Source organism: Mauremys reevesii, linkage group 2 (assembly GCF_016161935.1).
Source record: "Mauremys reevesii isolate NIE-2019 linkage group 2, ASM1616193v1, whole genome shotgun sequence".
In the NCBI taxonomy this organism is placed as follows: Eukaryota; Metazoa; Chordata; order Testudines; family Geoemydidae; genus Mauremys; species Mauremys reevesii.
Genome location: NC_052624.1, coordinates 169,899,619 through 169,924,540, shown reverse-complemented (window position 1 = coordinate 169,924,540; position 24,922 = coordinate 169,899,619). Strand labels below are relative to the sequence as shown.

The following is a 24,922-nucleotide window of genomic DNA, read 5'->3' as shown; positions in this document are numbered from 1 at the left end:
AAATGTGTGAGAAGTAGAGACTGCATACAATATGGTCCAAATTAGTTTTCTCTAACTTCGGTGAAAGAATTATGTGGAATACAAAAATCCATATGTGCATGCACTGAGAATCATTACAGTACTGATATGGGAAATGCTGATGGTCAGGTGTACTTGACAGTAGCTCAGGATATGTCTACACTACCAGCCGGCGGGTAGCGATCTATCTATCAAGGATCGATTTATTGCGTGTAGTGTAGACGCGATAAATCAATCCCTGATCGCTCTCCCATCGACTGCTGAACTCTGGCTCGGCGAGAGGAGGAAGCAAAGTCGACGGGGGAACGGCGGCCATTGATCCTGAGTCGCGAGGATGCCAAGTAAGTGATTCTAAGTCAATCTAAGATACGTCGACTTCAGCTACGCTATTCTCATAGCTGAAGTTGCATATCTTAGATCGACCCACCCCGTGTAGACCAGGCGTTAGTGTTATAAGTCTTCAAATGGGAAGGACACATCAGGATAAGAATTTTTACAGTGGGATTATCACTGAGTGCCTATTAACCCACAAAATGTATAGGATCACTATAATACAATATAGTGCTCACAAAATACATAAATGTACAGCCCTTGTGGTCAAACAATAAACAATCTAGCTAAAGATTCTTTTTCCTGGCATTGAAAGACGAGTCAAACTAGACATTCAAATATGGTATCATCTCTTAATGCATGCATTTAACAACACATAGGGAAAACAGGATTTATTCATGTGCATCAAAGTAGATGCACAGCTTCTGAGAGTGTATCAGAGACAGATATCTGACTAAAAATGAACCAAAAAAACCTCTAAGAGACAATACTTATTACTGCAAAATATTACCAACATCTCTCTTTATATCTTACACAAAACCAAACAAACAAATACTGCTAATATAACTCTTAGCTTTTATTTCAATGTACTGTACTCCCTCCGGGTAGTCTGTCCTGCCTTAAAAAAAACAAGTCCCGCAAATTGGTTTGTACACTCAATAGTCAAAGAGCCTGAAAAAACTCTAAAAGTTAGTTGTATTTTAGTTTATTTTAGTGTGACATTTGGCCACTTTGAAAAATTCTAAAGGATTTTTTGTTTGAAATATTTACTTATTTTGGATTATAAATTAGATACATACAAAGACAACACCACACAAATATGGATAAGACATAGACACTACATATAATAGAACCACAGAAATGAATGGGCGATGCATAATAGATTAACAAATTTTGCATATTACGATAAGACTACATCATGGAGTATTTTGTCCACTAATATTATTAAGTAGAGTTTAATACATCGTAGTAGCATGTTTTTCAAAATATTTTATATCTTTGTAATGAGCAGAATGCCATAGTAACGTCTAACAAAACTTTTTTGGGGAAATGGAGTAACATCACTGGTTGGTTTTTTTTGTTTTTTTTGTTTTTTAAGAACTACCAAATTTGTAGATTAGTGAAGAAGTGAGAATTAGTAACACTCCCGTCTTCATGACTTGCTATGATAGAAAAATTGATAATCCAAATAGAACTCAGGAGAATCAAAGAGAAAGGCGTCTTATCAAAGTGAGAGTATATCTGATCTTTAAAAATGTCTGGATAGAAGTATCCAAAGAAACTGGCTCTGCAAACATACTGTGTATGTTTTCATTACATTCCACTGAAACTGGTTTCTAAGGACTTGCCTGGCCAGGGTGTTTTGAAGTAGTAAGCAACAGGGGCTACCTGTACTGGGAATGGGATATTTCTTTCTTTCCTAAGAGAAGAAAGTAGCGGTGATGACAGCAGCACATTGTGTGGGGAACATCACATAGGAACATAAAGTGAGATCATGTTGGCCCCATATGAAAGCGTCAAACACCATTATGCATCTAATTTTCCATTAAATCTATATAAAAAGAGAGACAGTGAGAAATAACTTCTAATGCTTTGGTCATTGGGCAGCTGTAATGACTTAAAAAATTAACATCCACACACCATTGTAGAGGAGATCACTAGGATTGGGCCTGTTGGACTCTGTCATTATAGAAGATGGGAGGCAGGTCAACCTTCTTTGATGACCCACAACTTTAGGATTTTCTCCCCCTTGATAGATATCAAAGTCCTTCAATGAAGGTAAAGATGTTGCTATCAAGGCTCTTTATTCCTATTGAAACACCTATCTTTGTAATAAGCAGAGTGTCATAGTAACATCTAACAAAACTTTTTGGAGGAAATGGAGTAACATCGCTGGTTTTGGTATTACAGCCTTGTTACCTTTTGAAAATAGTCTTTTTTATTGCAGTGGCTGGACTGCTTGGGTTGAAGTGTTTTAAAAATAAAATCATTACAATTTCACACAGTTTATATTTATATCTTAACTACAACAAAAGATAGACTTGGATTTGAGCCATCATCTATACCCCACTTTCCTCAAGTGTGCTGGAAGCATGCTCCTAACTTCTCATAGTGCTGTACAGGTCCTTGCTCCCTGTTAAAATGTATATTCATACATTCAAGATTGAAAATATGTCAAATACAGTTAACGTCACTTATCCCGCATCTGCCAAGCAATCCCAATGTTATTGCATACTGCAAGAACAAAGCCCACCTAATTGTATTCTAATTTCATGTACCTAGGCCTATACAAACTCTTCTTGCAAATTCTGTTACCAGGTTTGTGCATGCACAGACACACAGACTATTATTATTAATAATAACCACAGAAGTCAGTCAAGATCAGACTGTAAATATAACAACAGTCACTGCCACTAACTTAAACAAAGACACAACAAGTAAGTGGAACAACAATAGGTGGCAATGTGTACTAATGAACATAGCTTCTTTATAATAAACCCTCTAAAAATGACAAAGATATTTTTTTACAAAGTATTAGCTATCCAGTCGTAGATTTTTCAGTGTACACAACAATATAAACCCATTTAGAGACTAAAATCAAGCCCGAAAACTGGATACAGTCACCAAAAGGTAACTTGAACTAGATTCCAGAGGACTTTATAGGTCAAGAGGAGCAACTTAAAATAAACACAGATTCTGAATGTCAACCAGCATAAACAAGCTAAAACTAGAGTTATTGTATGAGCTTGCTCTGTCTGGTATCAGTCAGACTCCTAGAAGCAGGATTTTGTACCAGCTGTACTCTGTTAATCGTGCATGCAGAGAGACCAGCAAAAAGGACACTGGAGTAGACTAAACAGGACAAATCCAAAGTGTTAACAAGGACCTCTGCAATAGCAGGAGAGAGGCAATGACTCACTCTAGCAAAATTTGACATAGGGATGGTCCCAGCAGAGACAAGATACTGAAACGTCAGAACAGCTTCTAATCATAGGAGAATGCTGTAAGAGAGACTCAGTGGAAGACTGCGCTTGCTAAAACTGATGGCTCAATATCACAAACTGTAATTTTTACGGCATAATAATGCATGGCCACTTATATAGCACTTTTCATCTGTAGATCTCATAACTTGTATATCTGAATGCGGCAGTTTACAAAATGGACAGTAGAAAAATTTAAACTTCCATCGTCTATCTGCTGCTGTGAATTTCAAATAGCCAAGTTCAAGGTTGAAGTTATCCACTGAAACAGTCTTCTCTCATATCATAATAGAAAACTGACATACTCCATTAGGTGGCAGTGTAAGATCAGTCTGTTACATCTTTCTGGCTGAAAAGTTTCAGAAGCTGGCCGTGGGAAGATGCAACTATCTGTATTGAGTGGGTGGATACAGAGCTAATGTGGAATGTACTTAGCATGTCAACAATTGCTTTCATGTACAAGACTGATCCACAATGAGGACCCATGCAGCACGCAAAACAACAAACATTATTCCAAGAGAATTTCTAACCACACTAGATACAGATAGGTCTGATTGCAGTTGCTGCTTTGCAGTTGCATTCATTTTCATGGTCTGGCAAAGGTTACAAGGAAAAAACTGTAGTACACACTACCTTGTTCAGCTGTTTTGACTAGGTAGATCTATTGATATAGCAAGTAATCATTCAAAAAAAGTTGTCTGTAGGCCTGAATTTCATTAACATTTCTCCCACTGCTATCATGAAGTAGATATTGCAAATTCTTTTCTTTTTCTGTTTTAAAATTCTAGGCATTAAATCATTAACCTACCAATCTGTTCTTGTAAAAATTCTAAATGGTAAAATCAAACATACTTAGCTACCATCCCTTTTTAATTAGTATTTTTATGTTACTTTTCCCCATTTTCCAGCTCTAGGTCACTACTTGGTACCTCTTCTTCTGCTGGCTTTCTGGCTGTATTTCAATAATATCATAGCCAGCAACACACCTTGGAAAAAAATCAGATCTACTTTAAATTTCAAGCCATCAAATAAAGGTAGAAGACAACTCAATTTCTGTTGAATTCTTGCTTTACATTTACAAGCTGATGGCTACACTACAAAGCTAGAATTCAACGAGCAGACTCAATATTTTGAACAAACAACAAAACCTGGTGAAGAAAACACACTAGCGTGCACTTGAGTTCCAAAGCTGGGTAACAAAGCCCCTTCTAATTTGAACCTGCTTTTATATTTGAAGTTATAAAAAAAGACCTGACAATGGCAGAGAAGAAATTGTCTTAGGAATGTATATTTGTTTGTAAATATTGAATCAGCATAATAAAGTCATGACTGTAAATTTTTATCACCAAGTCCCGGTCTCCTTGCAAAATTAACTTAATTTTTTTGTAGGCACTTAGTTGCATTTTTATAACTACTAAGGCACCATGTGTACAAAAACAGCAGTTAGGACTTTAAAAATATGAAGGACCTAACAGTCAAAGACTGCCAATAAATACCAATTATTAAAGTTGCAGGTTGAAAGATGACAGCTTGCATGCTGGGTACACTCAAAATATTTATTAAATCCTGACTCATGCAAAAGCAGCAACAACTCTCACTTTCTTTTCTGCATTCAGACAGACTGGTCATGAAGACAACATTAAACTCCTACTTACATGTACATTACATGTACTGCTGAAAAAAAACAGTGACTCATTGAAATCACTGGCAGCAGACTCATCCACCTTCGGAAGGCATTCCCACCACTATTACCAAGTAATTCATTATTCAAAGGCCATTTTCACATAAGCCGTAACAATTCCCATATTATTTCTATTAATCAAATTCCACTTTTTCCTATCTGCTGATTATATACACAAAATCAAATACATTTTCCCTATTCATACAAACGGTTAAACATTGGTTTGGGGGTTGTTGTTTTTTAAACTAAAGGCATTCCTAAGGCTTAAGATGTTTTATCATTAAAACCTGAGTAACATATTTGGAGCCATCTTGGAAATACCAGTCTGTATGATTCACAATGCATGATTCATTTCAAAATGCATTTGCATTGGACATGGTCCCATAAATAATATTTAGAAAACCACATGAGGCAACTTTCTGTTTAAAAAGAAGAAAGCATTATGCCTGTTTTTTTAAAAAAACAGCACACAGGGCAGGTGATTTAGTCATTTCACATCATGGAACCAGCTTTTCTGTCTTACATGCTATTCTGGCATGATCCTTTTTTCTCCTGTGTCTTTACTCTAGGCCTCGTGCTTTCTGGTCCCTCTTCACCTCCTGTTACCCTGCCACCTCCCATTTTCTCTCTCTTTTCTTTAACCCCTTTCCTTCCACAGCTTCTATTGTCTACCATTATTAGCAAGGCTAGTATGCTGACATTTCCCCCCACCTCTACCAGGCAGCAAACCAAGTTGCCCACAGAGGATGAAAATTCCACAAAGTCAGACCAGTGCTGCACGCCCATGGCACACTCCTAAAGCTTGAAATTAACCCTGAGAAATGCATCCTAACTTGTGTGCATGTTTAAATAATTTAAGCGAGTCAAAGATGTTGTGTCACCTAGTTCATCTTTGTGGTAATGTGGGATTGTTCTTTATTGTATTAGGCTTACTTCTAGTCCAGTTTTAAATATGCCAAGCAATGGGGCAGCTTACACCACTTTCACTGGGATTCCAAAGCCTAGTATAGTTTATCATTAGAAAGTGTTATGCTTATAACTAGTTGGTCTAAGTTTTACCTTTCTTAATTTAATTGCATTAATCCTAATTGTGCCACCTCTTCTCCCTCGATGGTTATGCACTTCCCGTATTTGCAGACTTGTGTCCCCACTTAATCAATGGTTAGCTAAGCTATACCCATATAGCTTTTAAAACATCCTTACAAGCCAATCTTTTCAGTTTCACAACTATTTCTGTCGTCCTTTGAACTTCCTCCAATTTGTAAAAAGAAATACATAAAAAACAAACAAAAACTTTCTAGTAAGAGGTGCTCAATATTAACCACAGAATATTCCAATTACAGTCCTGGTTATTACCTCACTGCTGTATCATGGAGTACCTCAGCACATGCAGCCAAAAATTTTATTGGTCCTTTTTGCTCAGATGTCTCACTACTAATTTGTTTTGAATTCCCTCTCCTCAGTCAAACCTAAAGCTAAGTCTTTCCCAGCATTATTACTTCCCAGATTCCTCCTCCCCATTACATATCTGTGTTTGGGATTATAATTTCCCAGACGTACCTTGCATTTTTCTAAGATAATTCACCTCTTGTTGTTTTCTGCCCAGATTTTTTAGATCTTTCCACAACCTTTTGTATTATTTTTGTACCACTCCCTGCACACTAGTAACTGTACATTTTATAACATGCTACCTACTATTATTAAATTAAAGAAGATATTAAGTAAGACTGGATCCAATAGTAAACTCATCTGTACCTTCTAGACTCCTCTTTCAATTTAACATTTGTTAAATTAAATCCTTTTTTTACATTCCCTTCAGGCAGTTGTCAGTCATGTGACATTAATCATAGTCAAGCTGATCTGAATTCATTTTGACAGTTCTGAGACTGTATCCAAGGGTTTATCAAAATAAAGCCAATCTTAAAAATAACCAAGTCATGAGCAATAAGCAGCACTGGTTTATGAAGACTAGATCTTGCCTGACAAACATTTGTTTGGATACAGTTACAAAATTGACAGATGAATGGAAAGCAGACAATGTAACAGATTTGGATTTTCTAGACATGATTGCTCTCTCCATATTTTACTATGGATAGGATTCAGACTTTGAGAGAACAGTAATTGCCTGGATTTAGGGTGGTAAGAATTCAAGTATTTTACAGAAATAATTGTGGAAATGAAGATATTCAAACTTGAACGATGATAATTATTTAACAGAAGATTTTATCCATTGTGGCAAGAATAAAGGGACAATATCCTAATTAAATACCAAATGCATACATAGTTATGATAACCATTTCAAAAGGTACACTGTCAAATCTGAGAGAGGCCAAAAATTAGTACTTTCAGCTTTCTTGATTCACAAGTGTGCGTCATGCTGCCCCATTCTTGTGCGAAGGAGAAGATACTGAAATAGTTTCTCCGTCGCTACTCTGAAGAAATGGACAGAGAGATCACAAACAAGCCATGCACTCCAGACAGAATGGATCCCATAGTAAAATAGTCTAATTTTACACAGCCTTTGTTTTTGAAGGGGCTGATATCTTACTTCCGAAGAATTTTATTTCTAAATGCTATTTTAGGTTCCATTATGTTTTGGGCACTGGTAGTATCCCTTTAAAGCCCTATGACAGATTTATAATAAGGGAGTAAGTTTATTACAGAGCAATTTTATAAAGTCTACAATATTTGTGAACAAAAGCCAAGGGGTTTGTGGTTAGAAACCCATATTAATGTTTCAATAAAAGTAAACTAGTTGATGGATACATAAAACATATTTCACATTGCAATACTAGCAAGAGGTAAATATCTAAACGTGCTTAAAAGCTCCACAGAACTCAAGCACAACACTGAGAGTTCTATAACTGCAACGTATAAACCCTTAGACCCTAAATTATTTGTCAATCCCAAAACTGTAAACATCACAAGGTTCAATTAACTAGGCTCTCAGATTATCTGACTTTCTTATCGATCACCCAGTAATATAGACAAAAATTAGGATTACCAAACACCACTGAATACTAGGTATTGTGCCATCAGCTAATTGAATTTTCTTGTCTTTCCCCACCCTTTAAGCTGTTAAACTTTTCTGGAATTCATATAATGATATATAGAAAAAACCACTAAGAAAGTGGATTAAAGGCATTTGGTACTCACTTGTCTATCTCAATACCAAGCGGATTAGCTGGGCGTAGAGACAAGGGGGGAATCCCTTTGTTCCTGTCAGTGCGCATGTCATAATAGTTCATTTCATCAACCCAGACAGCAGACTGATCCAAGATACCTAGAGAAAACAAAGCACATATCCTTAAAACAACAAAGGCTGTCCAGCACCATCAACTTCGGCCATACTGAAGTAATTTGAAAAAGACTGAAAAATATAAAATGCGTGCCTATGTAATATTTTGGAAGATACAGAACAAAACAACCTGGATACAATTATGCTAAACTATTCGCTTAGAGTAGCTGGAAAGGTATCAATGGCAGGGCATCACACCTTACATCTCACAGACTGTACTGTTCTGTTTAAGATACAAAGTACCAACACGGACAAGTTAACAGAAAATAATAAAATAGCACTTTTCCAAGTCTTTTACTCATCACCTCCAACCCTGTCACGCGCCAAAGATACCAGCTGCTAATGTGGTAGTCTCTCTCTTTTCATAAATTTTGGGGAAGATTCCTCATTTTCACCACTCAGCCAGAATAAAAGTTAACTCTGGTCACAAGCCCCTTAGCTAGCAAGTCCCCCAGTATGTGGCAGTCCTCAATGACTGTAGAGCAGAGAGAACTGGCTTCCTCCCAACAGTTCAAGCATAGGGAACATGTCAAGGCCCTCAGTCTTTTGGCAAAACACAGATTTCTTCCTCCCCCAAGACTTCCCCCTCCCACGAGTTTCTAATAAAGTTTGAAATATTAATATTTGGATTGTAAAACAATAGAACAGCTCTGGAGAAAGTATGTGTTATTTAACTGCCATTGGAACCACAGAAAACAAGAACCTAAACTGTTGCTTTTGTGTAGCCTTTATATAAACAGTGCCTGTCTTAATTTCTCAATGATCTAGATTGGATTCTAATTTTTTTTTTTATTCAAAGGACATTTTTGACAGGATTGCAGATGAAATTTGGGGTTAGACTACTTGACAACATTCTTAATTATTAAACAACATACTAGAAATACCCCAAAAAGAAAGAACGAACGAAAGGTAGGTGGGTGGGTGGGTAGGTAGGTAGGTAGGTGTGTGTGTGTGTCTGTCTGTCTGACCAGGTATTAGTTGCTAATGTTGCTTAATCATAACAGCATCCAACATTCAACTCCTTTTTCAAAAGGCTAACAGTCAGAAGGAACCATAGGTGTACTGTCCACACCTTCCTTTTGTGTCTTTTACTGATTCATTAGGCTTAACAGCCCATTAAAGAACTTGATTACTGGGACTGTTGTTTTTGCAAGTATTAATATCCATTCTAAAGGGTAGGAGTGTGTGAAGGAAACCGAAGAGTTTTCGCTTTCAGAAGAACAGATGCCTTCAATGACCAATGTATAAGTATACCTAAAAGGCAGATTTCAACCCAAAATTTGTATTGTTAGTATATACTTTGCAAGTACTAAACAAGTAAAGAGTAACTAAGGAACAACTATCAGTGGGTTAAATTTTATAAATAACTGTTATTTACAAAACCAAAGACAGCTAGTCAATTTTCATTATTTAGCAAAAATAACTAACTTTGAATGAGGCAAAATACCTATTTTCTCAGGTTTCAGGAGTTTGAAGGAAACAGTCGAAGTTCCTCTGCCACCTGATTTTGTAGTGACAATAATGTCCCCCTTATCATTTTTAGCTTGTCCCACTCGACACACTATTTTACTGGCAGACATCCATTCAGCAGTCAGCAGACAGTTGTGTCCGCAGATTGTTAAACCTGGAAATCAAAGACTTATTGTGAATAAAACTGATGAAATACAGTCTGTCTTATAATAGTTAGTTTTCTGTTTATCTAGACATGTTATAAACAAATAAAAGAATTCTGCCAATCCTGTCTTTTATAATTTAGATGGATAATATTGATGTTTACATTTAAGTATTTTTTCCTATTTTTATGCATTTAAACTTTCACAGTTGTAGAAAATTATGGGAGGGGGAGGTCAGACAATTATTTAATGACAAATAGACAGATTCAAACTATTAAGCGTTATAAACTGTTAAAACACAAACTGTCATCATATGTCAAAATATACAAAGTAAATATCCTTAAATCAATAAATCGGACCCGTTGTTACTATTCATTCCCTAATCCATTTGTAATAAGTCTAATTCAAAAATGTAAACAACTAAGAAGTTCTCAAGCAGCATTTTTTGTACTTGGCCTGTCTTTACATTTTGATTACCATCAATGTAAGTATTTGTTGCGGGTTTGTGTCTGTACAATGAAATCAATGTTTACTGACAACTACTGATAAAAATCTAATCCTTCCAAGCCTAGTTAGAGATAATTGAGGTACTCTCATCTACTAATATGTACCTCTTTTATAGTACTTTGTAGATCCAATACAGTAAGGAAATCATGGGTATATTTTTCAAAAGCACACAGGTCACTTAAGAACTTAAGTCCTATTGATTTTCAGTGGGAGGTAGGCACTTTTGAAAATAGGACTTAAGCTCCTAATCATTTAGGAGCTTTAGAAACTGTTTCTCCCTATGTACTAAGTACATTGCTGATCAGCCTCTATATCTTCAAAACACTGCACAAATATTAATTATTCAGTTTTCAGGTATAGGTGTCTAGATTAGCTCCTGCCCCAGTACAGATGGTACATCACTGTAATCAGACAATGCCAGGTTGTTGTTTTTTAAATTGGGTTGGTTTGTATTTTCAATTTCTAGAAACCTCTTACCAATTTAACAGATACTTACATGAAAAAGGTCCGCATGTGTTGCACAGCCCCAAATATTTCACACTTTCTTTTGTCATAATTTAATTCTTTGACCGTACACAGCAGACAAATTTGGCAGGTTTGAGTCAGATCGCACATCTCTACCTGGCCAAATTCATTTTTTTTAAGGGGACTAAAATGATTTTTACAAGCGAGTGGAATATTCAGAAATAATTCTTTTTAAAATGTACAGGGATGGTAGATAAATTATGCATTTTTTGACAGTGACCATCCACAGCCTTCTTCATTCTATTCAACCAACAGAATGGTATCCAATACTGATTGCAGTACCTCTCCAGTTAATGCACTGAATGAGAGCACCCTTTTCTGGCAATGACACAATGACACCATTTGTGGAATATTACTAGAAGCTATGGGAAACTAATCTGATCAACATAATAAGGGAGTTTATATGATGGAAACAGATGTGCAGTGAGGTCACATATAGGCCTGGGTGACTATTGTGATACTGTGACTGGAGTTGGGCAAGGATCTGTGTTATTTAACAATTATCTTTGAATTAGCACCCGACTGGGTGATGAAGAGGGCAACAAAAGGCACTATGGATGGTGTAAAATAGATTAGCAGAGATAAGTTACATGAGTTTGACTTTGCTGATGAAATTGCTTTATTAAGTATGATGTGGCACTGAATGATTCCCCTCATATCAGATGTAAAACAGGAAGCAGCAAAAATTGGATTGAAAGTAAAAATCTGGACAACAGATTCAAAGATGTATGGGAATGGAAAAGAAATCACACAGGTAGAAGAGTTCAGCTATCTGGGGAATGTGATGACATTTGAAGGGGACTGTGAAAGATATTGATACAAGATTAGGAAAAGCAAACAGAGGTCTTTTCACATTAAACTAAACCATGACTATACCATGTGACTGTACTGAGCTCACTACTGTACAGAGCAGAGACAGTGGCTAACACAAAGCGATTGATGGGTAATCTCCACAGATGGCTGAGGAAGATATTACACATTTCATGGAAAGACAAAACAACAAATGCAAGAGTAAGGACTTGACAGAGCAGGACATGTTAGAAAATATCAAAAACAAAAAAAGGCTTGGGTGATTTGGACATGTACAACATATGGAAGATTGGAGCAAGTGTTAAGCAAGCATTGTACCTGTGGGAGGAAGGAAAAAGTGAGGAAGACCAAGGAAGAACTGGCAGAAGACAGTGACATAGTAAACCGAATGTGCTGGCATCACCTGAAGTACTACAAAATTAGTGAGTGACCGTAATCAATGGAGGAACTGGACTCCCAGATGTGTCAGTGGTACCAGAGAAACTAAGATCTAAAGTAAAGGTGACCAGCAAAGAAATAAATCTTGTCTCTGTGCAGTTGTGTGTTATTGGGTTGTGGTGTTTTTGTTGTTGTTGTGGTGTTTTTTTTGGGGGGGGTGGGAATAGGGCGGTTGCTTTTTTGTAATAAATTAACAAGGAAGGAAGGAAAGGAAAGGTTTTATGTTTGCGTTTTGCCTTCAGAATGTATGAAATATCAAACCCTGTCTTTTCTGGCTTTTGCCCAGAATTTTTGGAAGGACAAAAATAAGAGGCTGGAGTGAAACTTTTCTCAGCCCCAACTGAAAAGGTGTGAGAGTTGAATCTTTAACAAAGAACTTTTTCCCAAGTGTGTGATAGGAGTTTGAATTAAGTAGGTGCTAAAAAAATAATAAAGAAATAAAGAAATCAGACTTTGAAACCTGGGCAATTGAGAGGGAAAGTGATTTTTAGTCACTGTTTAAAGACTCTTGTCTTATGATATAATTGCCACTAGTCTGTCAAGTATACATAAAGTCATCCCACAAAACCAGGGTAGACAACAGCAGACTTTTCTAGTGTAAAGACTAGCAAGGGGGAAAAAGCATTTTTTTTTTTAATTATAACAACATTCAGAATGTCTTTATACATCAAAAGAAGCAAAAAAGAGCAGCCTGTTTCCTCCTTTGTAGGTCAGTTTTAAGGTTCACTCAATAAGATTCATTTCATTACTATTTAATTTAACTTGATGGAATAATTTAACTTGGATTTTAACTAAAAAAATGTAGGAAATGTTTATACTTGTGCAAAATCGTTTGAAGATTTCTACATTATTTAAGCGTTTTTTTCCTGCCTTCAATTTTATTTCTTAAATAAATATTACTACTCAGGGAACATGGGACTTAAGAAGTCCACTAACTTAAAAATTTGCTATGATCGGCTTCACCTCAAAGAATAATAAATGACATGGCACTGTAATGTATGTGCTCTTCATTAATGTTTTGCATACCACACTAAATATAGTACCGGCATAGGGCTAAAACTTTACAACTGACAAAAGATCTCCCTCAATACATATTTGAATCCAGAAACAAACTTGTTCCCAAATGACAGAACCTCCTTATAAATGAAAAGTATTTTCTTAAATTTTTTGCAAGTGTTTTTACAGTTTCATAAGTTTCAAAGTCGCAAGTGACTTACAACCTGGTTGTCTTTAACAGAATGATGTAAAAAGGCACATTCTCTTTCTTCATACATGTGGCATTCAGTTTATTCCCAAGCACATAACATTTTCTACTTTTTATTGTATTGTAATGCTTTTTGGCAGCAGGTGGTAAGGAGAGTTTAACTGAGGTTTATAAAAATATTAGGCCTGAATCCAACAAAGACTTGCAAGTGTGAGTACTCCCATCGTGTGTAACTCTTTGCAAGATTGGGATCTTAGGGAATGTCTGTGCTGCAATAAAAAACCCATGGCACTGAGTCTCAAGGTATGTCTACACTACGGGATTATTCCGATTTTACATAAATCGGTTTTGTAAAACAGATTGTATAAAGTCGAGTGCACGTGGCCACACTAAGCACATTAATTCGGCGGTATGCGTCCATGTACCGAGGCTAGCGTCGATTTCCGGAGAGTTGCACTGTGGGTAGCTATCCCGTAGCTATCCCATAGTTCCCGCAGTCTCCCCTGCCCATTGGAATTCTGGGTTGAAATCCCAATGCAAAAACAGTGTCGCGGGTGATTCTGGGTAAATGTCGTCACTCAATCCTTCCTCCAGGAAAGCAATGGCAAACAATCATTTCGCGCCCTTTTTCCCTGGATTGCCCTGGCAGATGCCATAGCATGGCAAACATGGAGCCCGTATTGCCTTTTGTCACTGTCACCATATGTGTACTGGATGCTGCTGACAGACGCGGTACTGCACTGCTACACAGCAGCATTCATTTGCCTTTGCAAGATAGCAGAGATGGTTACCAGTCACATTGCACCGTCTGCCATTGTAAATTGGTGATGAGATGACGGTTATCAGTCGTTCTGTACCGTCTGCTGCTATCATGGGTGTTCCTGGCTGGCCTCGCTGAGGTTGGCCGGGGGCGCATAGGCAAAAATGGGAATGACTCCCCGGGTCATTCCCTTCCTATGTTTTGTCTAAAAATAGAGTCAGTCCAGCCTAGAATATGGGGCAAGTGTACTAGAGAACCAGAGAGCACAGCCGCTCCGTGTCAGAGCCCCAGAGATCCCGCAGAAATGATGAGCTGCATGCCATTCTAGGGGGTGCCCCTGCAACAACCCCACCTGTTGGTTCCCTCCTCCACCAACCCTCCTGGGCTACCATGGCAGTGTCCCCCCATTTGTGTGATGAAGTAATAAAGAATGCAGGAATAAGAAACACAGACTTTTTAGTGAGATAAAATGAGGGGGAGGAAGCCTCCAGCTGCTATGATAGTCCAGGCAGGACAGAATCTTTTCTTTACACATGAAAGGGGGGCGGGGGCTGATGGAGCTCAGCCCCCAGTTGCTATGATGAGGACGGTTACCAGCCATTCTGTACCATCTGCTGGGAATGACCAGAAGTCATTCCTATTTTTACCCAGGCGCCCTCGGCTGACCTCACCGAGGCCAGCCAGGAGCACTCACAGGATGACGACGAGGAGGACTATCAGTCCTTTTGCACTGTACCGTCTGCCACCGGGGAGGGGAGGGGAGAGGATGCTGTGGTTTAGCGCTGCAGCACCCTGTCTACCAGCAGCATGCAGTAGACATAGGGTGACATTGAAAAAAGGCGAGAAAAGATTTTTTTCCCTTTTCTTTTGCGGGGGGGGGGAGGGGGCAGTGTGTAAATTGACGACATACACCCTGAACACCCGGGAAAATGTTTTTGACCCTTCAGGCATTTGGAGCCCAGTCAAGAATGCAAATGCTTTCCAGAGACTGCGGGGACTGTGGGATAGCTGGAGTCCTCAGTCCCCCCTCCCTCCCTCCATGAGCGTCCATTTGATTCTTTGGCTTTCCGTTACGCTTCTCACGCAGCACTGTGCTGTGGCCTCTGTCTATCATAGCCAGGAGATTTTTTCAAATGCTTTATCATTTCGTCTTCTGTAACGGAGCTCTGATAGAACAGATTTGTCTCCCCATACAGCGATCAGATCCAGTATCTCCCGTACGGTCCACGCTGGAGCTCTTTTTGGATTTGGGACTGCATGGCCACCCGTGCTGATCAGCTCTCCATGCTGGGCAAACAGGAAATGAAATTCAAAAGTTCGCGGGGCTTTTCCTGTCTACCTGGCCAGTGCATCTGAGTTCAGATTGCTTTCCAGAGCGGTCACAGTGGTGCACTGTGGGATACTGCCTGGAGGCCAATACCGTCGATTTGCGGCCACACAAACCCTAATCCGACATGGCAATACCGATTTCAGCGCTACTTCTCTCGTCGGGGAGGAGTACAGAAACTGGTTTAAAGAGCCCTTTATATCGATATAAAGGGCCTCATTGTGTGGACAGGTGCAGGGTTAAATCGGTTTAACGCTGCTAAGTTCGGTTTAAACGCGTAGTGTAGACCAGGCCTCAGAGTTCAGGTCAGCTGACATGGGATCACAGGACTCGGCTGAGGGGCTAAAAATAGCAGTGTAGACGTTTGGGCTCAGGATGGAGCCCGAGCTCTGAGACCCTCCCCACTCATAGGGTCTCAAAGCCTGGGCTCCAGTGGAAGCCAGAACTTCTACACTGCAAGTTTAGAGCTCCACAGCTTGAGCCCCACAAGCCCAAGTCAGCTGACCCGGGCCAGCCACAGACGTGTAGATGTACTTTTAGACACTCCCCAGAATAAGCTAAATGTTAAATAAGCTAAGATAAAAATTACAGTGACTTTCAACTCTCCTACATCAACACAGAAGATGATTAGCAGCAAAGATTTGAAAGAAGACTTATTTACACTGTAAAATAATGCACAATTGCCCAGGTGTATTATTGGAGGGGCTGTGGTGTGGCATAGCGTGACTTCAAGTGGCAACACAGAGTCCAGGTGAATTAGCTGGAGTGCTAAAAAGTACAACAAAAACTGTGTATATATAGTGCCTTTTACCTACATATATCAAAGGTTTTTTTTTTGTTTGGTTTGGTTGTGTTTTTAAACAAATATTCACTAAGCGTCAACATCCTGGTCAGAGCAGGAAAATGTTATTATACTCTTTTTTTAGATGGCAAACTGAAACACAGTAAAGTTAAACAATTTGAACACAGACACAAGCCACTGGCAGAGTAGGGAACAGAACTTGGGCGTTCTGTTCTACAATCATGGGGTAAAATCCTGGTTCCATTGAAACCAAGGACAAAACTCTCATTGGCTTCACTACAGCCAGATTTCACCCAACTACAAGACAAACCACCTCTGGCAGAAGTAATAAGTTACACATATATTTAACGTGTATATTACCAATTCAAAACCATCTTTCCAAACTCATGGGGATAACTGTATATTATCATACTACACATTGTGTATTTCCTCTGAATGTAAAGATATCAGAATCTGTCACCAAGCAGCTTCTTGCAGTCTAAAAATGTGGAATGCATCAAACCATTTCTTTGAATTTACCTATGAGGTCTGTTGGCCCAGTTCCCAGGTTTTCTCCTCTAATTGTGACTTTTGTCCATGAAATCCCTTCATTGGGAGAGATACCAGTTACAAGAGGGGGCTGGCGTGATCGAGACATGATATTTTCCTTCTGTGATTGGAAATCCAGTTACTCAGCAATCTGTTCAATAAGGAACAATAAACACAGTATGTAAGTATTTACAAAATAATTACACCAAAAACTGAAAACATTAAAATTGTAAAACTAAACATCTTTTAAAAATGTTTTTATAAAAAACAGATAGTTTTCACCACACATTTTAATCTTTTTATATTAATGACTAGATGTCCTTGCATTTACACACATGTATATTCAATAACTCCAGTTCTGCATTAAGTATGGAAAGTAAAAATCCCCAAAAAGATACATTAGAAACAAATCCATTAACATTCATAATGGTAAGTCAGAGTACACCTGTATAAGGTTATAGTAGTAAGAATTAGGAAGAATCTACTCAGTCAAGTCCATCCTTGGCTTAGATCAGAGGTATGATTACGTATGTTCACAACCACAACACCCCCCTTCCTGGAGAGGGAAAGGATTCCTCAGGAGTAGTTTAGATAAATGATTAGCGTTTATCCAAAATGGAAACCACTCTTACTCTGCAAGTAAGAGACAGCTCCCGATACCAACATAAAGGAGAAATCAATATTATCGACAACAATATAAAAAAATCCTATCTGGCCCAGGACAATATACGTTTTGAATACGTATTCAAACAGCATGTGAAATTATTTGAGAACCATTTCCAGAATAGTATCATTTTGCATTTCAAATCAGGAACCTGCCTGAATCATTTCAGTTATCCCAGCAGTCATAAACACTGTGTCATGCAACTCATACTTACTCCCTAATTAATTCTGATACTAAACTTCTTGCTGTTTATTAGTAACTTTCATTTGTGAAGCTTTGCAAGCCACAAAGCAGATGCACAGGGCTTGAAGCAACATTATCTCCCACTGGGTTCTTTCTGCAGCTGCTGCACAGGGATTCAGTCCAAAGAAGCAAATAGGTCCTGTAGTAACTTTAACAGTAAAGAAAGGGGCAAGCATAGCTGGGTTCGGGGACAGCGATCCACATATGACGACTCCTGTGTCAAGGGATATATGGATCACTTCATCTATTCTGTGACCCCCTAATCTTGCCAGGCAGGACAATTTAAAAAAAAAAAAAAAAAAAAAAAAAAAACTCTGAGGGGGAACCTCACAGCATTTAGTCCCCTCTGCACAGCCTTCCACCAGTGGCTCTTGAGGAGAAGATGATCTGTCATCATGTATTTATAACAGGAACTCCTCTAGTCCAGGCAAGCCGATAACCAAATATGACACCTGAAAAAAAAATGGCCGAAACCTTTCAGCACAACTTAAATAGATGCTAGTGAGAACATGACAGGATGTGATCCATGACAAATGACTTCTGAGTAGTCCAAAAATATATTGGTTTATGGTATAAGATAATATATTATGAAAGTAACAAAAGTACAGGTACTGTACAATATAAAAGTCAGGCCTGGTGGCTGTCCAAAATGGATTAAAGCTATCTGTGCAACCTTAATTTAACCTCTTTGTGCATATGCATTATGAGTGGGGCCCTACCAAATTCACTGTCCATTTTGGTCAATTTCCTGGTCATAGGACTTTAAAAATAATAAATTTCATGATTTCAGCTATTTAAATCTGAAATTTCACAGGGTGTAATTGTAGGAGTCCTGACCGAAAAAGGAGTTGTGGGGGGGGTGGGGTTAACAAGGTTATTGCGGCGGGTGGGATTGCGGTACTGCTACCCTTACTTCTGTACTGCTGCTGGCAGTGGCATTGCCTTCAGAGCTGGGCAGTTGGAGAGCAGTGGCTGCTGGCTGGGATCCCGGCTCTGAAGGCAGAGCCGCTACCACCAACAGTGCAGAAGTAAAGATGGCATGGTATGGAATTGCGCTATTGCCTGCAGAGCTGGGCCTTCAGTCAGCAGCCGCCACTCTCTGGCCACCCAGCTCTGACAGAAACAGTGGAGAATTAAGGCCGGCAAAGCATGGTATTGCCACCTTTACTTCTGCGCTGCTGCTGGCGGGGCACTGCTTTCAGAGCTGGGCACCTGACCAACAGCCGTCGCTCTCCAGCCGCCCAGCTCTGAAGGCAATAGTTTATCCACTCACAGACTATTTTTTGGATGGGATTCCTACCTCACTCAATGCACAGGATGGGCAGGGCTCACTTAATAAGCACCTATTCAATATTTTGTTTTCCCTTCACTGTTCAATGCATGACCCCAAGCTGTGCTTACTACACGCTACTCAAACCCTATTCTGAAGACAGGATTATTAATTTCCTCCAGGCCTTTCCTATGGTGCTCATCACTACAGTCTCTGAGTGATTCATAAACATTAACTAACTTTCACAACACCCAAATGAGAAGGGGGTATTATCATTCCCATTTTACAGATGAAGAACTGAGGTTCAAAGAGATTAAGGTCAAAAGTAATTTTGGTAACCAATTTGAGATGACTAGGACATGATTTTTCAGAGTACTCTGAACATATGAAGTGCTATATAATACTAAGTACAGCTCCCATTCACTTGAGTTGTAACTGTGAATGCTCCACACTTCTGCAGATCAGACACCAAGATCTCAACTCAGGCACCCAAAAAATGAGGAACACAAAATTAGTGACCACCATGAAAAGTTTGGTCAAATGACTTGTCGAGCATCATATAACAACACCATGGTAGAGACAGGAATAGAATCCAATTTTCCAGGGCAGCAATCAACTGCTGACACACGACACACCACCCATTTTCTGCACAAATGACGCAGGGTCCTACAGACAAGTCTCCTTCACTATACAACCCTGTTTAATCCCCCGAGCAGGCCCATCCTGTGCACTGAATGAGGCAGGGGGTCTGTGCAAAAAATACTATGTAATCATGGCACAGAAACTGTATCATAATGCATATGAACAAGGGGGCCGAATTAAATCAAATGTATAATCTTAATTCTGGCATTTCCTAGCTTTTGGGGGCTTGGTATTGCAACTTAATAATGTTCTTTTAACACAATTTTTTAGTGTGTAATTTCCTACATTTTTGAAATACAGGGAGTCCTCTGACTTAGGACACAATTCGTTCCTCAGAATTGTGTTGTAAGTCGAAACTGTTTTCCCATAGGAATCAATAGTATGAAGCGGGGATTGGTTCCTGAACCAAGGTCTGATACACTATGTACTAAATGAATTATAGATAAGTAATGTTGCAACGTCAATGTATTTACTCTACACTGTATTTTGTAAACATATAAACTCACATATGCTGCTCAGATGCTGGCAACACAGGCTCAGAAAGCCAGGGAGAATGGCACACATGTTGAGCTTCAGACAATCACTGCTCAAGCTTTCTGATTGGCTCTCCACCCCAGGCTCAGACAATCAAAAACAAGCAGCAACCGTACCCAGCAACAAGCTGCCCTGCTGCCTCAAAGCCAATCAGAAGTGACACCTTCCAGCTCCATACCAGTATAACGCAACCAGGAAGTGATTTCAAGTGAACTTTAGGCAAATTGAGCATCGTAAGGGCAAACCAACCATCGTAGGGGAGAAATGGGCACTCAATTGAAAAGCATCATAAGTGGCGTCCATGGTAAGTCAGGTGTCATAAGTCTGAGGACTCCCTGTAGTCAACTGAAAAAACATAAATTCTATCATGTGTCATCATATTGACACCCACATGGATCAGCAGCAGGGTTGGAACCCTTTATATCCACTGTGCAGACCTCAGTCACTTGATCTAGTGGACTGATAGCAGTAGTAGGTAGTCATCCTCTGTGGACCGGCACTAGAGGTGGGATGAGACACTTTGCCAGAGGATTTCATAGTTATGTGTTGATAGCAGAGGAATGGCGAGACTCTGGAATCTTGGGCTCCATTCCAGGCTCTGAAGTGGAGTGTGAAGGGGGCACAGACTTCTCTGTCCATTCCCCTTTAGTTTGACCCCTTTGCACCATCCCTTCCAAACTGTCCCTGTCCTAATCCCCTTCCCCACTACTAGCCATTCCTAGCCTCCACTCTTCAGTCTTCTCATTCAAAATCCTAGTCCCAGTTTCCTTGCCCAGCAAATCCTCGTCTCACCCATCCCAACAGCTTATCCCAGTCTTTCCCACAGTCTCCTAGCCCTGCAATTCAAGTGCCCACACCGTATCCTTTTCCCCAGGCTCTCAGGCCATGCAGTCCCAGTTTCCCCCTCCTTGCTCATCCGATGTCTCTCTTCCCCACCCTGGCCTCCATTTGCCTGCTCCGCCTTATCTCAGTGTGTGTCACCCCACCCCTGCTTCTTTTTCCCCCAGTGTGTTTTTGTAAAAAAGTGACAGTTCTCCCCTCACCCTGGGCTCTCTGTCCTAGCTATCTCCCCACTCTGCTATCCCCAGTCTCCTTGCCTAGCCAGTCCCAGTCTCACTACAATTCCAACTCCCTCTCCATCCCCCAGTTCCAGTCTTCCACCCCTAAGTGCATTGTTCACATCTATTCCCTCTCCGCCCACTTTCTGGTTCAGCTCTTGTCCCCTCGGCATTCCATTCAGATAGCTTCCTCTTCTTCAATGCCTGGGCATCATTAGAAGAGGGCATTGAGAGCACAGAAGAGACAGGCTCCTTGCTCTTAGTTCCTGTGCCCAGGCCAGCTGGGAACTGCGGTTTCAGTGAAAGTCTTGCTCAGACCCAGGTTGCAGTATGCTCAGTGAGGACAGAATCTTCAGAGAATTAAATTGCTAGGCTGTAGCAAGTCTCTGAGCATGTGCGAACTGTGATTTTTTATTTTATTTTATTTTATTTTTTACAACTTGCCCAAATTTGGGTGGATTTTCACAGGGACAGCAAAAAGCACATCCTGAGAAATTCTCTGGCCAAATTTCAAATCCCTGCACCAAACAACAGTAGCTAGAACTTCTCAGTAAAAAAAGCTGTAAGAATTGTTATTAACATGGGCAAAACAATGTATTTTTCACTAGCCTCAGTCTCAAAAGTGGCTGAAATGTTTTGAATGACATTTTCCAAAAACAGCCTGAGGCAGGCACCAGACATTCATAATTTCAGCCAAAATAGTTACAATTTTGCAAACTTATAACCAAGTACCAAATGAAAATATCTCATAATGTGAAATGTAAAGCAACCTTAATAATAGGAGCTCTGCCTCTAATAAATAAGATGTTCAAAGATTAAGTACATGTGTATCACAAGTTTTGTGCCTATTGCCAAGTTTAAAAATACTAGTTTTTTTGGAAATTTTGACTGCATTTCCCACATGGATCAAAGGTAGCAGTTATCATAGGCCCAGATTCATCCCTTCCTGTGGAAACAGATCCAGGGAGAAGACAATATTGTCGGCAGAGGAGATGGTCTTCCTTCCTCCAAAAAGCTGGCTTTGGAGACTACTCTGAAACTTGAAGGATAACAGGGCCATCTGTGAACACGTCGTGTCTCTCTGGTCCCTGACAGACTCCCCATGCCTTCTCAGGTCCAGAGTTTGATGACTCCACTAGAGACCTACAGATATTTCCCCAGAATCAAAGAATCCTTGAAATGTAAGGATCTTGAGAGGTCACCTAGTCCAGCTCCCTATGCTGAGACAGGATAGAAGAGAAGAGATCTTGCAGCCTAGGACTGTATTATTCTCTTTGAGTGATTTCCACAGGGCCAGAAGGAAAATACTGTGCATTCTCCAGTAGCCTGCCCACCTAATCTCTATCCCCTCCATCAGTGTGGAGAGATCTCCACAGGAAGTAGAGGGGTATGACAGTGCCATGGAGGTTGCTAAGCACCCCACTTCCACAGGAATTGGAAGACAGATGCATGGATCTGAGTGAGATCATCTGGACCATTATATTCATTGGACACATTTAGAGAGATTTATATAGAATTTTAAAACAAAGACCAAAACACAGGTCAAAATAGAGGACTCTTCAGAGCCTCACTAGTAATGTGGGGGAAATCTCTAGAAGACAAAATGAAACAGAAAAAAACTATTTTGTTATTGCTTGATTTTTCTTCACCAGAAAAATTTTCAGTTTCTTTTTACTGGGGATAGTGAATCTTTCAAAATATCTGGGCATACAGGTAATGTGTTGGAATTAAGACTTAATTCAAAAGTAATATTAAAACATATTTTGCTGGATTTCAGAAACTAGCACTTGATCTCTTTCCATGATGAGCTGAATATATGTAATAAAGATGTTGAGCCTTCTGAAGTCTAACATTTTTTCTAAAATATTTCTATATTTATTGCAGAACTGCTTTAAAAATATTTCACTGGAATAGAGAGCCTGAAATAAATCTCAAAATGTTACAGCTGGACTATAGCATTCAGACTGTCTAGAGCAGCTGAGTTTTTATTTACAACAATTGGCTTCATTATTTCACAGAATAGGTAAAGGAATTCTATATATATATATATATCCTCTCCTAGCTACAAAAAGAGTGAGCAAGTGCTTGGGACCATTCCGCTAAAGAAGTTTTGTTCTGTATTTAGATGTATAATATTAAACAGAGCACGAGAGAGAGAGAGAGAGAGAGAGAGTGCACACGCGTGAGAGAGAGAGAATGTACCTAGGTCTTAGGGCACTTATATAAACAAACAGAAAGATGCAGAATTGTATGGGTTTGTTAACACTGGTGTAGAAGGGACAATGTAAAATAAAATGTTAAACAGTATGCTTCAAGGATCCCAACTACTGCACAGATATCTACTAGAAATAACACATACAACATTATAATCAATTTGCCAAATCTCTACAAATAATAGTTATCATTGCAGTTAACCTTCCAGTAAACTTGACTCGTGAAAACAATATAGAAATTATTCTCTCCATTCTGCTACCTGGAGCTTACACCGTGCTTTTCTAATTCATGGTTTTACTAGAAAGTAGAATTCTGGTTTTACTTCCCATCCCCTCACTTGCAGTGACTATTTGCCAATACCCAATATTTACCTGACTATTTATAAGTCTGCCCTGACCACGGGCTTTTATATTCTAATTGATTCCTTCTGCATATTTCTAGGATGGAAGAAGTGATAATCAAGTAGGGAAAGGTAAGACTGGCACTTTTTAAAAAGGAGACTCAATGAAGGAGGACACAACGGATTGTCAGAAATGAACAAAGAATAAAAATATTTGCATTAATTATATTTAAAAAAGCAATATTTTCAGGCTTTCTAGCATTATTGCAAATGTAAAGACCATGGATTGGAACTTATAACACTGACCATTAACATAACACATTGTATACTGAATGGTATTTTTCTGTCAGCATTTCCTCACAGGAAGGCCCTTGTTCCGTGTACAGCCCAACTGACTAAAGTAGTACAGCTAGTCTCAGTGGAGCACTGTGTTGTAAAGGTCATCAGACATAGATCCAATTGTAGGATCGAGCCCCTAATATAATCAAATCAGCAGTAAAAAATCACGAACAAAAAACCAACTCAATACCCACTAATCTTCAGTGTCAGAAATTTCCCACCCAAATTCAGTAAACAATAAAGCTCTAACACAGCTATATTTGAGATCCTAAGTTCTTCTGTGTAAAGTATAAAAGAACTTGTCAGAAGGTCCTGAACAGAAAGTACCACGGTATTCCAGTTATCCATAAATACTAGAACAACATGAGCGAGAACAAGGCAAGTTTCCCCACACTGCCCTGGCAATGTGTCTTGATTGTTACACATAGGGACCACTTCTACTGGCTAGAAGGGGAAAGAAGATACAGTAGTTCAATCCATTTGGTCACTGGCATCCTTGCTAAGACTCTCAAGGATGGTTTGTATATATGATGCAATGTGTATGATGCAACCTGTCCAACAGGAACTAGATTGAGACCACCCATTCATGTCACATAGTTCAAAAAAGCCATTAGCTAAAAATGATTCTAACTCAGTAGTCATCAAATTTGAAATACTGACCTATAGATAAAAGACCCAAAAGATTACAGGTGTCCCCAAAATGCTAGTTTCTAATTTTCTACTTCCTTTAACTTATTTTTGAAGAAGTGTAAACTGGAAATTAAACATGACTTTTATAATTCTAGGAAGAAGCACA

At 39.2% G+C, this 24,922-nt stretch overlaps 1 protein-coding gene across 2 annotated transcripts in view; it reads right to left on the bottom strand.

The window, feature by feature from the left end:
* Positions 1–24,922, bottom strand: part of EXOC2 (exocyst complex component 2) — a 200,628-nt gene that overhangs the window by 155,011 nt on the left and 20,695 nt on the right. For both annotated transcript variants that reach the window (XM_039524307.1, XM_039524308.1), the window contains exons 2-4: positions 16,814–16,973; positions 9,756–9,932; positions 8,167–8,293 (exon numbers count right to left, since the gene is read on the bottom strand). In XM_039524307.1, the coding sequence (XP_039380241.1) occupies positions 8,167–8,293; positions 9,756–9,932; positions 16,814–16,931 (422 nt within the window). In that variant the 5' untranslated portion in view covers positions 16,932–16,973. The remainder of the gene's footprint in view (positions 1–8,166; positions 8,294–9,755; positions 9,933–16,813; positions 16,974–24,922) is intronic.